At 39.3% G+C, this 17965-nt stretch overlaps 1 protein-coding gene across 1 annotated transcript in view; it reads left to right on the top strand.

Annotated features, from left to right (window-relative positions):
- Positions 1-17965, top strand: part of LOC112115942 (leucine-rich repeat-containing protein 7) — a 243760-nt gene that overhangs the window by 209000 nt on the left and 16795 nt on the right. Inside the window, exons 21-24 of the mRNA XM_029912345.1 lie at positions 2655-2774; positions 9356-9574; positions 11440-11532; positions 15863-15937. Of these exons, the coding sequence (XP_029768205.1) occupies positions 2655-2774; positions 9356-9574; positions 11440-11532; positions 15863-15937 (507 nt within the window). The remainder of the gene's footprint in view (positions 1-2654; positions 2775-9355; positions 9575-11439; positions 11533-15862; positions 15938-17965) is intronic.

Here is a 17965-nt window from a genome sequence, read left to right as displayed (position 1 = left end):
TCTCTTGACTGCTCCCTCCAGAACCTCCCTGCCCCTTCTCCGACCCCCTGGCCCCCCCTTACTCTGCCGCTCAGACCAGCGTGCCGGGGAGAAGGAGCAGGGGGAGGAGCTCCAGACTGCCAGTGCGAACGGCCGGCTGGTGATCTGCAAATGCAGGGAGGGAGTGATCTCTGCTGCAGGGGGAAGGAGGGGCTGTCTCTGGCTGTCGGAGCCCGGGGGGAAGTCCGGACATTTAGAAATTCCTCCTGGACGCTATTTTTAGCTCTAAAATCCGGACATGTCCGGGGGAATCCGGACGAATGGTAACCCTATTTGACTCCAAAGGAGTTACTGATTTCCATTGGTGAAAGTAAGAAGGAATCATGTGCATTATGCTTTTCAAAGCTGTAATGTATCCGGACAACACCACTTGGATGGTTTGCTCGTCTTCCTTCTCCCTGGTGTTGCTCAGACTCAAAAGAGCCATAATTAAGGCCTAACTGGCCAATGGCAGCTCAAAGAGGCAAAGAAAACAATTAGGGATGTGTTTATCTTTCTTAATCTATTCTACTGCATCTACTATCACATTGAACTGTTGCGTCTTACTTTTTATCTAGATTTAGTAGGTGTAAAACTTCTATTAATGTGCAGTTCATTCAGCCGCTGTCAAATGAATAACTTTATAAGCAGTCAAATTCATTTTCCTGTCAAAAATGAAAAGATCTATCATCACAGCTTTTTCCCAATCTTATACAGAAAACAGTAAATAACCGCCTCATTTTTCTTTATTCCGCAGCTTTAAAAATAAAAATGGCACCACATTCTCTGCAGTGAAAAAAGGAACTTCTTTCAGACGAATGCCTTCAATTTTAAAGTTCATATGATAATTATTTTTTACACTGTATGGATTGTTGCTTAGATGAACTTCGTATCAAAAGCATATTACTCTCTCCCCTAGGAACAATCAAACAGTATGTTACTTTGTCAGAAAATATTGTCATGTAGACACAGTCCTTTGAATAGCATATAGCACATGATTTGTTCTAGATGTTCTTATCAGTCTTACAAAGTAGGAGCAACTCTGGGGATTTCAGTCCATGAGAGGCACTGGTGGAAATTAGTCACATCGCAAGGATGACACACTTGCTTTTCTCTGTGTATTTTTATTCTCAGAATAGAGACTATGCAATGGCAAGTTTTTATTTCTAATGTTGCTCACTGGAATAATCTCTCAAGTTACACATTTTATTTTCATGACTCCAAGGGTATAGCAATCATGCAGTCTCATTCAGCCAAACTGAGAAACAGGGTAGAAGGCACTGGCAGTACTCAGATATCTAAAGGGTTTCCACAGGCAAAAAAACAAAACAAAAAAACAATTGGAAATAATCTGAAACAATGTCCCAGATTCTGAACTGCAGACAAGGAAAACAGTAGAGTGTAAGTGGTATGGTAATGGCTCTAAGCAACTTTTGCATTCCTCTGATCCTTCTGGGCACCGGGCCAGGCCCTGGCATAAATTAGAGTAGTTTAAAATCTGCTTTAATTTATGCTATCTGCTGATGGTCCCAAGGGTCTGTTACAATAGATGAGGGATCAGCCAAATGTAATGGACTCTCAGCCATGCTCTCATTCTCCTAGCCATGCATTTGTGCCAGCAGAAGTATTATCAGAGGATCCTCCACATTGTAGAAATCCTCCTGTGGCTGGATCTGCCCTGTGATGGCAGGATTTTGAAAGGATTCAGACAAGAAAGTTATATTTATGTGAATAAAAATTAATTAAGCCTAACTAAAAAAATTAAGAAATGAAAATAAAATTAGATTAAGATAGAATAGGACACGAAGACCACAAAAATAACTGAAAAAGAGATGTGTAAAGTCACCAGTGAAGGAAAATGACTAGGATTAAATGTGTCGGGGGGGAGGAGGGGGTTGAACAGAAAAGACTAATAGAAGTATGAGTCTAGTTCAGGAAAGCACTTAAACATGTGCTTAAGTCCATCCTATTCAGGAAAGCACTTAAGTATGTGCCTATTTTTAAGCATGCGCTTAAGTCCCATTGACTTAAATGGAATTTAAACATATGCTTAAGTGCTTTCCTGAACTGAGGTCTGTAAGAGTAATGCAGAAGGTAACCCAAGGTATGACAACTATAACTTCAATATTGTCAGTATTAAATATAACCTTTTAAAGAATGCATTGTAAGCTTAACATTTAATATTTACATTATAGATGATGGTGAGATATTTATACATTCTTTCACTGCTCTTTACTGTACCTACAATTTGAATGAGCAGTAAGATGCTTTTAGATTGTGTGATTCTGTAGCAAACTACATTGTGTTAAAAATGTAATTTCAGAAAAATATTTACTGTTCTATTACTTCAGAATTTGAGTTAATTTTCTCACTTCTCTCATTATTGCCAAGATAATTAATGAGCATCTAAAGTTCTCCGATCTAAAGTAAGGTCCATAGACAACAGTGCAGTCAAGACTGCAGCAGGTATACAGTTCTTACACATTAACACGATATAGGGGTAAAACATAAAATGATTCTCATTACAAATGAAATGTTGTGCAATTGAACAAGGTGGATTTGGGGCAAAAGTAAGTGGTGGTTTTATACAGTGATCTGTCAAGGCACTAAAGTATATCCTACCATTTTTACAATAGACCCCATCACAGCAGAGCAACATTCTAGACAATGGACAAGAAGATGTTTCTGCTAGTAGCCAATGGAATCCATATCCACTTGGAAGGCGGGATGTGCCACCAGAAACCATTACTAAAAAGGTAACCAATAGCAACATGATGATATAAAATCTGATACTTATGTACTGATACTTATGTACTCCCACCAAAATCAGCAGCAACCCCCCTACTCCAGTTGGCTTCACTGGACACAGGATAGGTGCAATACATTTTTTCTTCAATGCTTAAAACAGCTTGTAAATCAATAATCTAAGGGTCATATTTTCAATCCTAACCTGTTTTTTTGAGCTTACTTATGCCAAGTTAACTTATTATGTTTGCAAAAGTGGATGCATGTACCAGTATGTTCTGCATAGACAAACTAGATAGCTGAGCAAATAACTGCACACTCTACCTGTACAAAATATTCATATTCCTACATTCTTAGGGTGCAGAAAGAGACCAGCTTAAAATTTGGCCATTGGTGGTAAACTTGTTTATGAATATTCATAAAACTGAAGGACAAAGGATTTTAATAAACTAAAATGTTTTAAAAACTCAAGTTTAAAAAGATCTCACTGTAAAAACAGTAGTGATAATTAAATTGTTAATCTACACATGTGCTGGTTCTGATCTCTCTTGCACTAGTCATAGGAGTGAACAGAGGAAGTGAGTAAAAATGGTGTAAGTGAATCAGAGTCAGGTCCAAAGACATAATGAATATATTTACAAATGCTGCACTTCAAATACCTTTAAGTATTGATAAGGTAAATATTTTCCTACTGACTTCAGATTTTTTCATTCAACACAGTCTCAGAAGCAGCAGTCTTTGCCATTACAAAAATTACATAGTGAAAAGAGGTCATTTATAAATGTGCAGGAGAATTACTCAAGTAGAGCATCAGGTCCAGATGCAATAGAAGTCACTCTGCTCAGTGCAGCCCAGGGACTGTTCCCTCCTGGCACCCCCAGGAACATAAATCACTGCAAGAGACAAAGGGTGGTCGAAGACAGATGAGGCTCTGGCTTTCCATTTGTGGAGTTGGGCACTGAGAGTAGGCTGAACCACTCAAAGGGATTGTATAGTGTACACAGGAGCTGGGAGGATTGTACTTCCTGAGAGGAGTTACACCTGATTTTGTCCAGTATATGTGAGATCAGGATTAGACTCATCAGCTCAAACAATATATGATATGTATTTGTACATTATTGTGATAAGAAACTGCAAAGTCAAATCCGTATTAGACATTTCAATATCTTGCTGTACAGATGTGGTATGTTAAAATATTACACAATGAATCAGAATCTGTTAAACTCATTGGCACTATCCATTGTTGTAGCCATCATCAGCAGTTTTAATTGCATTGGCAATAACGGACTCCCAGCTTCAAATAATTAACTTTTATGATGGATGTTAAAATAATATATAGAATACAAATGAAATCAAGGGAAAACATTCCATACAATAGAGATGTTTTTTCAGCAGAATTAGTGATTCTTGTTTCTAAGAAAAGGATTTATTTTCAACTTATCCATATACAGCAGAAACCATGCTATAAAGGCACAAGAAGCATTGATATAATCTTTGCAAACAAAATATATGAAAATGAATGAGAGAATGAATTATGAATATTATTTACTTTTCATTCTCAATAGGTACTTTTTAATGTGCATTTATGACAATGCTAATTTCCCTTGCATTGAACATGACTTAGAATATTTTGTTTTGTTTTTCCACCAGTTGAAGGCTTAAATGTAGCAATCATTTTGAAATTAATTTCAGTCTTCTGTAAAATTAAATTGCCATATACTGAATAATGTGATTTTGTAAAAATAAATGTGGGGTAAATTCTGCTCTCCCACTAGCATAATCACACTGGTTTTAATGGGTTTGTGTCAATGCAAATGAGAGCAGAATCTGGTACAGAGCCCCATGTGTGTAACCTATCCATAATAAATCTGATTTCTTCAGTTTGCATGACAGAATATATATCATGTATATGATCCATACCTGTAGGGCCAGTGTTGACTAGTTACATGGTAACTACCAGGCAATGGTTAATCACCATGTAACTGCAATATGTATGTATTGTACCATGCAACTATGGTAATTACCATGCAACCATTAACATGGTAATTACTATAAAATTACATAGTAAATCATGGTTATTTCTCTCCTCTTAACTATGCAGAGTGCAGATTAAATGCCAGTTGCTTCTGGATCCAAGGTGATCAATTACACAGTAATCTGCAGGCAATCACTAGACTATTTCCATTAAAAAGTAGTTTGGTATTTTTGCCCTTGATTTAGAATACCGCTCTGTAAATCTATTCATTTGCTGAAAAACAATCCACTCCTCATTTTAATACTGCTGGAGACCCACTTTTTCTGTGGTGCCTACGAGAAACTAGTTGACGAACTCATCTACATATTTATCTTACGAGTTAACTGCTCATTTATGAGAAAGAAAGAGATTCAGTGTTAGGAGGTAAGATCACTGAAAATGAAGTTGGGGATTGCTGAAGGGGAAGATGAATGAGGTTGAATGAAGGAGGGGAAATGGAAGAAGAATAATCAGACATAAACCTGGTGTATCTGGCCACAGGAGCATCACCCCAGTGGCATGGAGGCAGAATACAAGCACCAACATCACCCACTCCCCTCCTTGCAGCTGATATAGGAAACATGGCTAGGGAAAAGGTGTGTGGGACAGGGCATCCCTGCACCCTGGCTGTTGTATGAGCCCCTTGAGAATCATTTGGTCTGTGGTGAATTTGATGCAAGTTAGTGGTCTATGCCAGTACACATGACCAATGGACTGCTGGCCTAGAATTAGAATATGCAAAAGTGATTAAAACTGCTGTTTCCCTCCTCTTCTGAGTTAAGTGCATGCCTTGACCATAGCTGAGGAGCTGGTGCTCCGTTTTGTTTTCATTATTTACATCTGTCACTCAACCGTGAGGTGATCCAAGCCAATAAAATAGATATGAAGTTTTTTTGGTGTTGGGCCACAATTTCTGTATGCAAGACCTTTAAGCAGATTTCTTCCTCTGAGTTAGACAGTGCACCTGCTGTGGACTTCTATGAAGGACATCTTCAGATTACATTTGTACCGTGACTTGAAGCTGATGAGATGCTACTCATTTTCAAGCACCCATGATGAATATCTGGTGAAAATCCAAGTACGGAGTCAATGTGGAACTGCACATATATTCTGGCCAGATAACCAGCTTGTGTAAATTGGCATAGCTTCATTAAACAGCTCAGGATCTGGCCAGTTATCATTAAGGCACATTGTTTTGAGTCCCTAGATCAGATTTCTCCTTCTGGCTATGTTCTGCCTCTGTGATCTTGGGCAAGGCACTGAAGTTCTGTCCGGATCTCAGTTTTCCCTGCTGTAAAAAGGGGATATTAATAATACTCCCGTCTCACAAGGCTGTTGAGTGTGAGGCTGAACTCAACAATTTCTGAAAAGTGTTTTCATGTCCTCAGGTGGCAGCTGTAATATAAAAGGGAAGGAGGAGGACTTGTTTTGTTTTGTTTTGTTTTTGCCTACAAAGTAGGAAACAATTTCGTCCGTCACTACCACTTGATGGCTGGAGATTGAGACACTTTAAATTCTTCTTCGAGTGGTTTTGCATGTCCATTTCACTTCAAGCGCGCACACCCAGTGCACTATTGTTAGAGATTTTATTCTCAGTGGTACCTGTCAGGATGGCGCAAGCACCCTCTCCGACCTCCACAATGCTGTGCAGTGGTATAAAGGGCAGAGCCACCTCTGACCGTCTTCAGTTCCTTCTTACTGCCTGTGATGGTTATTGGAACGTTCTATCTTGCTACTGCAATTTCCCTTCTTTTACATTTGTGTACAGTTGGTACTCCTTAATAGTTAATAGCTTTAATGTTAATATAGTTTTAGTTGTAGGTTTCCTTTATTGGAGTACTTTTTTGGTACTATTTGATGCCTGCTGTTTATGTACACATATCCAGTACCAAGGCATGCCTCAATCACAGGGCTTCAAGCCCTGTGATGCCTTCAAAGAAGCTGATGCCACTTAGTTAGCCGCACTCAGGTGCCTGAAGGTTCACATCAGACAGGTGCCATATCTGCAGGGACTTTAAACCAAGAACTACAAAGGACAGAGAGATTAGACTAAAATACCTTCTGATGGAAGCAGCCTCATGCCCATTCTCAGCTTCCCCGTTCAGAGCATGTACCGAGCACATCTGCTTCAATCAGGAGTGCTCCTCCCATTTTGGAGGACTCTTTATGCTAGTCTCCCTCTCTGATACTAAGGAGGAGACACCAGAAAAAGGCATCAAAAGACTCAATACCTAGGAGATTGAGGTCCCCAGCACCGAAGTCCAGCAAACTTGCCAACAAAGAAGGTGGAGATCTCTGTAGGCAGGGTCATCAATTCCAGGGCCAGTATTGGCCCTATAGAGACTGACCCCTAAGGTGGCACCATCTGGCTCAGCAGTGCATCTTTACTGGTTCAGAGCAACAGGAGACTATCCCGATACTATAAACTCCTGAAGCATATGCTGCCGCAAGTGACCCTCTGAGTCTCTCAATACTGGTTTCACCAGCTGACTAAAAATCTTCTTGCCCTATACAGACGATTGCTGGGGGGGGGGGGTAGCTCAGTGGTTTGAGCATTGGCCTGCTAAACCCAGGGTTGAGAGTTCAATCCTTGAAGGGGCCATTTAGGGATCTGGGGCAAAAATCTGTCTGGGGATTGGTCCTGCTTTGAGCAGCGGGTTGGATTAGATGACCTCCTGAGGTCCCTTCCAACCCTGAGATTCTATGATTTGCCATCTATGGTGGCTCAGCATCTGGTTCCGTGGGAACCGCTGCTCACTGTGGTTCCTCCTTGTTCGGTACTGTCGAGAGGCAAACCAACAATATCACCAATGCCCTCTTCTCTGTAGTCCTAGCACGATATCTGGCACCCACAGGAGCAGTTCCTCCTTGGTCAGAGGAATCCAGTTCTTCAATAGAGTTGAAAGTTGGCTTGCATATGCTGTGACCGCATCATGTTAGCCACTGTTTCCCACTGAGCAGTTACCACCCTTGTACCCAGCAGAAACTCCATCTTGGCTGGCTAGGAGAGATCCATGGTTAGGAAGGACATGGGCTCTGGGACCATACCAGTGCCACTTTGAAACCCCTGGGGTTTTCCACCTGCCTCCAGGTTGTCTCCACACCCTCCCTGGTCTACTTCATCTAGTAGCCATTGAGATCAGTCCAATGAAGAACAGAAGGAAGCTGCTCCCAGTACCAGGCTCTGTACCAAACAGGAGCAATCTGCTCAGGTGATAGCCCCATATAAGAACTGGAGGAGGCTCCACCTCCTCAAGCGTTGGCTTCCTCTTCCTCATTGCCTGATGAGGCAGTGTTGTCAGAGAGTTCCTCGCCTCCACCAGACAATTATTGGGCTCACCAGGACCATTCCAGTATGTAGGGCTATGTAGAAAGGTTTATGCACCTGTGTCCAAAGAGTCAGAAAAATGTACTTATACTTACGCAATTGGTCCATGATGTCTGACATGCCTATCATAAATCGCTGAGTCTATGTACTCTGAAGATGGCCAGTAACATAGGATTGTGATGTTTCATGGAGGTAGTACTATATAAGCATTCCTTGGAGCATTCATTTTACTCATTCCTTTATGGCTAAGTTGCATGCCAATTATTAATAAGCATCAACAGTTCAATCCTGTCATCATAAACAGTATAAAATTGTTTTCAATTAATTTATTTTTAAATGATTTGACTCAAATGTGTATGTAATTTATGTGTATGAACTGAATGTATGTTGAAAAGTAAGCAAGTGTGCAACTTTACCATGTCAAGAATAGAGTAATGTACAAACCAAACCCCACATGTTAGAGCAATACAATTGAAAATGTGACAGATAAGCAGGGATTGAAGACTATTATCAGTGGCCTTTCTCTGATAAATATCAAAAGACAGTAAACAAAACAACACAAGTTCAATATTTTCCATAATTTTGAAAAGTATGAGTCTTTTCAAATTACAAACTACTAGCTCTTTTCAAAAAGTTGATAATACGATTAGTGACATTAGTAAACATAAGGTCATGTTAAAACCACATTCTTTATTGGGACAATGCATTGATACTGAAGAGTATCCACTTGGCTTCTGCTAGCCTGTGACATGATTATAAACAAGCACTGAATTTTAACTATATTATAAAATGTGATTTTTTTTTAAATAGATAATCCTGAAACAGTGTACAATTTAGGCCAATATTTATATTTGTGATCAATAGAGAATAAGCTCTATTCCAAACTATCCTTAAATTCAGTGCTACCCAATATTTAACATTTTTTAGAATGTGCTTATTTATTTCATCATTATATGTTTTCATTTCATGAGATTTTCTGAGCAGAATCATATAACATGAAATAAGGCATAAAATATTTTCCTTTTATGTATCAGACTCTATACATTTGATCTCAATTATGGCTCCTAGATTCACTAAATGCAATGGATAAATCCTTGCTGGTTTTAATCACGGTTGTTTCCAACTGTGGTCAAAAGGCAAACCTCTGATATTTATTTAAGAGGTTTGCTTTTACTTGACTGTGTAAGTTGTAATAATTGCTTCTTTTCAGCTTCCTGAATTTCTGGCCTAACGGGTTACGTTACCCACAGGCAGGTAGCCATATCCAGACTTTGATGGGATCTCAAAGCCTACAACATCGGAGTCGAGAGCAGCAATATGAAGGAAACATGAATAAAGTGACCATTCAGCAGTTTCAGTCACCACTGCCAATTCAGATCCCTTCTTCGCAGAGCTCTCGGACACCTCAGGCGGGACGGTGCTTAATCCAAACCAAAGGGCAGAGGAGTATGGATGGTTATCAGGAGCAGGTGAGAAAATGTGTATCTAAAATAACATGCTGATGAAGCAACATTTGGGGTTTTTTTCCAGTCAGGTAGCAGCTAAATTGTTAGCAGAGTGAGGGGCTACATGAACAGGAAGCTGTGATTCTTGGTCTATGTAAGTTATCAATTTGCAAGGATTTTGATTAGTGTTTTATGATTGTGTGCACATGCTTAGGCATGTTGATTATGAATGGCATTTACCATATACACAACACTGAGCAATGTGAGTGATTAGTCTGATATTTTATGGAAGGAGCAGAACTTTGAGCCTACTTATATTTGAGTTCCTATGGACAGATTTTAAAGATAACTTTCTGTCTGCAACAGAATCATGATTTTTTCCAAAGCATTTTGGTTTTGTTTTATAGCTGAGTTATTCCACTGAGGTTGCACTTAACACGGTACTAGCAAATTGAATGGACATAAATTGTACTATTGATCATGCCATTTTTCTAAAAGCATTCATTGAAATGTCTCAGGGGCCTTAATCAGCTCCAGTCTTATTATTTGTGCCTGTAGCAATTTGTTTCACTTGGAGAATGTATACCCACTCCCATTCCTGTCCACTTTGTAATTGGGTACTTGAATACTTATAATATTTGGGAACCTAAAAAGCCTACTTACAAACAAACAAGTGATGCATTTAATGACAAATATGGTCCACTTTTTATCAGGAAGGTTGCTGACATTTTTCCCAGATTCACTAATTAAAATGACTGCTTCAGTAACAAGTATATCATAAATGTTCCCATGTTGTGGATAGCTGACAGATTTATACATAAATGTATTTTTAAAGTTTTATTCCTGAAAGTACTACTTAAATTTAAATGTGATGTTTTTACTTAACATTAACTGAAAACCTAAAGTCCAGCACAGTGCAAATTCATATTGATATTTTTCCATTTACTAATGGGAGCTATAACAGGCCTATTATTGCAGTTATTTTAATAATATCATTGTCAATCTAAGAATTGACACTTTCTGAGATGGTCCAATGCAAGCCAGTCTCTTCTTTCTGGCATTGATTTGAGAGGCAGAGTACCAAGGGATGATGGGGGAATTGATTGGTTGTGGAGGATGATCCTATTTTCTACCACTGAAGAAAGGAGGATTCATGTGCATTTAGATGTGTTTTATTGAACAGTGTATAGGCTCTTAGGTATGAGGAAGAGTGTGTACTTTAGAAGTCTGAACATTATATAAACAAAACATTGAAGAAAAAGAGCTTTTAAGGTAAGACTCAGAGAAATGAGAAACAGCGGTTTTTCAAGTGGCTTCTGCATATTACCACTAGTGTGATCTGGCGCCTCTGGCATTGAGTTGTGGAATTTTTCTAGTGAGCAGTGTCTGTGGATGTCACTCACCCCTATCCCTCCCTCATAGAGGATTCTGAGGATATAAAATGGGGAGAGGCCCTAGCTAGCCTTCAGTTCCTTTTAAACCACCAAAAGTGCAGTGATCTGAAATGAGGACACTGCGTGTAATAATTTTCCTCATCAGTTTATTTTAATTTTGCCCTTTATGGCTATTTTCTTTTGAGTTAGATTAACAGTTAGTTTGAAAGGTGTTCTTCAGTCAGACAAATAAAGAAGAAATAATACCTGTCAGGCACAGGTATTGTTTGGATGATCCTCAGAAGTGTGACAGCATATTAAAAACGGTGAAATATCACATTTGTGTACTTCAAAACAACAATTTTAATGGTTTTTAATACTCTGTACAATATAATTCAGAATGGTCAACTCCAATAGTTCACCATAAACCAAAATGTGTCAGGCAGAGACACAGTTGTTTAGAAGATTAGCTTTAATGATGGTGTTCGATTATCTTTCCATATCTTTTTAACATAGTTTTGTGTGAGAATAGAAAAGAATCCTGGCCTTGGATTTAGTATCAGTGGTGGAATAAGTGGACAAGGAAATCCATTCAAACCTTCTGATAAGGTAAGATATGAATTTCTTACTAATAGTCTTTATTACAGTGAGCCAAACAATGTCCTCAGATACAAGCATGTGAAATTCAATAGAAGTTATGAACATATAGAAATTGGTCCAGGATCAGACTTTTAAAAACAAAAATGGGTATTTTCCTTCTGGTTGATAAATAAAGGTTTAATCAAATAGGCTATTTCCTGTATTGGACTAGTTAATCTTTTCAGGCTGTTTGCCTTTTCCAAAGTACCAACTCCCTTGACTTGTTGTAAGTAGGGTTGCCAATTTTCTAATTCCAGTAAACCGAACACCCTTGCCCCACCCCCGCTCGCTCTCCCCCACCCTTGCTCGTGCTCATTTTCACTGCAAGGCCCAAACAAGCATATTTATTGTTTTGACAGATGTATTATGTTAAGTTCAGGTTTTATTTGTTACAGGATGCTAGAGCTAACAGCAAAATAGTCAAAAAGGGTAATTTTTAAAAAAAATAAATTTCACAAAGGTTTTCATGATTCTTTCCCTCTCCTCTTCCCATTTTTCGTAACCAGATCCATGTTTTTTGTTCACTAAAGTTATTGTAATTTTATGTGTGGAATTAGGACCACACATTATCACAGCTGCAATGGGTCCATTAAAGGCCCACTCCTGAAGCCCAAATACAAATCCATACAGCACAACCACAGAAATGCACACCTGTCCAGATACCTATATAAATAAATCTGTAGAAACTGACTCCCACACCTACATGCAGATACACACGTGTATTCATGTGTACACATCTAGCGTGCACTAACACATATACTTCCACATTATTTATTATTACAATTGTTGTTTAGTACCTACAGACCCCAACTAAGATCCGGGCTCCACGGTGGTAGGTGCTGGACGTACACACAAAAAGAGATAATCTGCAACAAAGAGTTTATAATGTAGCTAGACAAAGGTGGGGACAAATGTATGATACATTGGCTCTTCTGCAATTACTAGTCAACAACTTTTTAAGAAATAATACATTTCTTTTAGAGTTCCCTTCTCTTTTAAAAACTTGTTATGAAATGAATACACACATATTTTATGTCATCAAATTCTTCCCCACAAGCCAGCAAAAGGAATAAAAGTCAGAGAGTTAGGCTGCAAATTTTATTCACACAGGTATACACACATGCGGCGATACACGCACCTCCCTATACAAAAACACAGTCTCTTACACACATACAATGCATGCATGCACACACTTGCCTACACAGAGACACTTGCTCTTAAATCCTTACATGTTTTTTACTTGAGATCTTTTAAGTGTTTTTAATGCTTCAATCATTATTTGTGTATTTATAATATTTTAAAGGTCATAGTGGGGCTCAACTTCTCTCTCATCAGACAATTCCAATAATTTAGATATAAATACTTCATGTACAGTATTTTACTGTATACCATGTAAAATCAGTAAACTTATAGCACATCATGCTAAAGAATATTCATCCTCATAATAATAGATAGTTAAAATAAGATGTGCTGATGGAGTAACACTGTCTCAGAATTGCCAAGATCATCTTGCCTGCTCAGTCCATAATAACCTTAGCCAACAGCATCTCTGAGTGACCTCTCCTTGTCTCAGTTTCCTAATCACCTAGCAGTTATTTTGATGGAGTCCTCAACCCTTTTCCTATGTGCAGTACCTGCTGGATAGTGTTTTTGAAATGGTCTGGCCTCCTTGCCCTCCCCCTTCTGTGTGCTATCCAGAGGTCAGATTCCAAACTAAATTAAGAGGAAGTTTATTTAACCAATCTTTATTTCCAAGCATGACCTATATAACAGAGAGAAGAACCAAAGATGCTGGTTAAGATGCCTGTAAGAGCAGAGAAGTAGGGTGTGACCGATAAAGAAAGAGTGCAAACAAAATGATTCAGGGGAGGAACAGAGAAGTAACTGAGAACATAAAAAATGCCATCCACCCACATAAACATATGGGGGAACTTGATGTCCAGCGGTGAAAGCGGGACAGGCCCAGCAGCAAGGAAGGGAAACACTCACTAAGGGACAATAGGTAGCTCCTCTTCCAGGAGTCTCTGGCACCCATTGGTCAGCTGGGGGTGAGGGGTGCTGAATGGCCAGCATTCCCCAGTTCCCAGAATTTAACCCAGTGTAGGAGGCATGGGTAGCCTCTTACAGCTCCGGTCCAATATCCCACCCTACCCACCTGAACTAGGAATGGGAACCTGGCCTGAGAGATGCTGCTGGTCTAGCCAATCATCTGTTTAGGGTTTAGGAAGGAATTCTTTCTCCCATGGGCCAATTGGCAGAGATCCGGGGAGTTTTTTGCCTTCCTCCCAGCACCTTCAAACCACAGTTGGTTAAGTAACTAACTGTGGTACTGGGATGGAGTTGTTTATTTGTCACAACTTGCACCCGGTTTCCAGCGTGGTTAAAAAAATAAAATGAATGTTTCCCAGAAGTAAAAGATCTGGGATTTTGGTGATGGGCCTTGGGCTCATGTGATAAGGTGAGACCTTGTGGCTTTCGTGGGCCAAGGTCAGACGTTGTGTCCCTCGCATTGTGGCTCACCCTCTGCCCCATCATAGGGTGAGGGTGCTCTGACTCTGAGAGAGCTGAGTCCTGAGAGCTGAGTCCTACCCCCATTATATGGTAAAGAGACCTGTAACCCCCTCACTGGAACCAATTAAATGCCTAGTATAGGAGAGTATGGGTAATGGGTGGGTAGCGCTCCTCCCCTGTGTTAAAGTTTAATAAAAGTTTAGGCCTGCTGCTTAATTCCATGCATGTCTGTCCTCATTTTGCCTCTGTGTCCACGTCAGTGGTGCTGGATAGCAGATCTGTCTCATAAGTATGATGGCATAGAGACCAGATGGGTGCACAAATGCAAGCTACACAAGAGAATTCCACCCTCCTTCTCAGAAAGTTTATTGTGCTGACAAAACAGCAATGGTGGAAATGAACCTTGTCTGAGGGTTCAGGAAGGAAGGTGATGAGCTACAAAAGGCCTGTAAACTGCAGTGGAATCACCATGGACTAAAATGATGATGAAATTTCTTGGTACTGACAACATGAAACCCAGAAGTTAAGACTATCCTCTTCCTAAAATCTTACAGTTCAAAGAGACACATAGAAAACAGGATATACAGTAAACAGGGCTGAGGATAACAGTGAAGAGATTGTGTTTCATGGGGAGTTTTTATGTGAAATATTCAAAATGTGATGATCACCCAGAAATTATATTTCAGTTCTTAGTTTGTTCACTATACTTTCCTGAAATACTGGAACTAAAAACACTCTTTTCCATTTAATTTTGCCATCTTTAAAGTTGTTCATTTCTGAGACATAGGACTAAAAGAAATTCTTATGTAATGAGACTGGTGGCCAATAAATCAGAAAAGGTATGCTTTTCAGCATAATGCTTTTTTCCCCATCTAGGTAAAATAAATAAGCATCCTGCATAAATTAGAGTGTAACTAACAAGCTCTTGCTTCATTTTCCTCCCAATAAACCCATTCCTCTTGCTTATATCCAGAAATGATGAAAACATTAGAATCTTAGCTCCAAATGACCCCTAACTAATTAAATTGATATCAGGAGAGAAACACCAAGAGAGCACAATACAGAGGTGCTGTAACTTGGGACTGCTGCTTAGCTACTTATAAAGTTTTAGCTTTAAAGCATTAACAGGATTATATAAAGCCTTCAGATCAGCAAACAACAGGCAGTTGGACAGATTTCAGGAAATGATTGTACTGGTCTCTTACAGGATGTTTAGCAAGCATCAGTACTTTAAAGTTCTTTATGAAAGCTTCTGTAATGCATGCAGTCAGGTACTTGCTTGATAAAACAATATTTCACTGAAGTAAGAGTCTATAATCACTGGTCTACTTCTGTTCATAAAGCTTTTAAACTTGTAATAGGTAAAATTATCAATGAGAGAAACAGTTCTAACACATCTTGGAAGGGTGCATGCGATAATTGGGGTCAAATCTACAGGGTATATTCAGAAAAGCTGAGTACTGGAGGGATTCCAGATGATTTAAAATAAAAAGTTTCTATAATGCATATATAGTTCAACACCATGCTTCTGGAACTGGACAAATCACTCTTAGTAACTGGTTCAAGTATGCATATTTCTAAATTATTATTGCATGGTGACTGGCAGTTTTTCTGCTGTTGCACAATATCAAATCTTTTTAAATCTCAATGAATGGGACCTTTTAGAAACTGAGCTACATAGAACATAGGGTCATTGCTGAAGTTCCTCCATTTTTAATACAAAATATCAAACGAACCTTTAGCTAGTGCTTGGTAATAGAATCCTAACTCTGTTACTTCTGACTTATAGGGTATCTTTGTTACTAGGGTTCAGCCTGATGGACCAGCATCCAGCCTGCTCCAGCCTGGTGATAAGATCCTTAAGGTAAGAGGGAACTATGTTTTTTGTTTAGTTTGTAATTTGAATTTAATTCTAGATCAAATTTGCACAATATACAAGTAATTTTTCCTCACTGCCAATTAGTTTAGACTATTTCCCCCTTTTTGTTAGCTAATTTAGTTTATTAATTTAGTTTATAATTAATTCATAGTACTTTATTTAGAGGTAGGCATTTCTCTTCCCTTTCTCAGAGGGAATGGGAACAAACCAGTGTGGAAGGGATGGGAAACATGAAGAAAGGAGACAACTTGTCTCAGTGGCATGCACCACCTTCCTGAGAGCTGAAGAAACCCTCCTGCAGAAATCTCTGAGATCAGAGCGTGGTGTTACACAGTAGTGGGCATGAGGTCCAAGCAGCATTCATTCTTCTCTGTGGCTTTTGCTCCCTCAGAGGATGTAGTGTTCAGGCACAGGAGGGAAGAGCTAATGGCAACATAGAGGAGGCTACTAGACCCTGCAGAGAATGGTTCAGAGAGAAAGTCTGTTGCCAGGATTGGCTCAAGCTCTATAGGCTTATGCTCTGGATCCACAGGGTCTGGAAACTGTGACCTTTCTACCTCCCATAGACCACAGTCTGCTCCTTTTTGAAATGAGCCTGTGGCATCAAGATGAACCTGGTAGAGAGTTTTTCCCCCATCGTTTTTGCCCTCCCATGTACTTTTTAGAAAGGGGAGCATTGAGCTCTTCTTTATGTACAGTGAGGTGCCCATCTCGTTACCTCTGTCTATGTGCAATGCACATACTCCAGTAATCAGTTCCAGAGAACAGACTGACCAAAAATAAAGAATGGTCCTCCACACAGTTCTCTCACACAGGTAAAACCCTGGAAAAAATAAATGTGCTTTGCATCAAGATCAACAGATTCCAGCTCTGTTAAACTAACAGGATAATACACTCCAAAGGAAAGGGATCTTCTCTGGGAATGCCCTTTCACCCTGCCCTGCAGAGTTGAAATCATGGATCTATTAGCAGGAATATGATCTCAAGCTCTCTGGATGATGTGGGTAAGGGTCTGTAAAGGACCCAAACGATATGTAAACCCATACTTCGAATGGCAACAGATATAACAGTCCCATTTATTGTCTTTAAATGCAAAGCCAACAATAGAGCTACTCTGAGATGATAAAAAGCAGTTTTCCCTACAACTTCCTAAAATTATGTTTACTTCTTTTAGTCACTATTAGTGTATACAATATTTTTTTACCTCAACAATTGTGCTGTTGTATAAACGAATAACATCATGCTATTTCAGTGTTATTCCTTTGCTTGTTTCTTGTACGTGTATGAAAGCAAGAATTTGAACATTTTATTAAGTGGTTGACAACTCAAGTCATGTTTATGATTTTCACATTTTCTTCCAGTATAAGACCAAATTTCTCTGCAGTCACATTTTCACAAAGAAATGTGACTGCAGTACTTTGTCTCTCCTTCACTGTGTGAATACCTTTGAAATACTCTTACCAGAAGAACTGACTTCCCTTGTGCTGGAGAACAAAAACATTTGAGTGGCCTCAGAAGAAACCTGGGGCCTTTTTTGTCAATTGATTTCAAATGAAAGCTCTACATTTTAGTATGGACTATTTAAATCAAGTCCCCTGGTGTAATCCAGGCAAAGGCAAGGCAAGCTGCCCTGACGGCATTTTAGAAATTCTCCACTGGTGGAAGATCAAGATTTCCCACTCAGAAGTAATGGCAAATAACTATTCTTTTTCCAAAAAAGATGCTTTTCTACAGAATCCTGGAAACCATTATTTTTACCTGGACAATGTATTGTCACTATAAATGGTATCTTCAGGCAGAGTGAGTATGTGAGTGAGGGAAGAGTGATTTTAGCTGTGCAAAAGGTTCATAGCAGACTTTGAACCCTCTTGAACTTATCCTAGGGTTGAGGTACATTGCATTTTGCAAACTTCTATAGTGGGGCAATCTGCAGTTACACTAAGTATCATACCCGTGCCCCTGTTCTCCCAGGTCACCTTGCACTAGAAAGAGTCTCATTGACTTCAACAAGCT

The sequence above is a fragment of the Terrapene carolina genome, unplaced genomic scaffold (genome assembly GCF_002925995.2).
Source record: "Terrapene carolina triunguis isolate 2854851 unplaced genomic scaffold, T_m_triunguis-2.0 Scaffold210, whole genome shotgun sequence".
Taxonomy (NCBI): domain Eukaryota; kingdom Metazoa; phylum Chordata; order Testudines; family Emydidae; genus Terrapene; species Terrapene triunguis.
The sequence above is the reverse complement of the archived record's forward strand: the minus strand, read 5'-3'. Positions and strand labels throughout refer to the sequence as shown.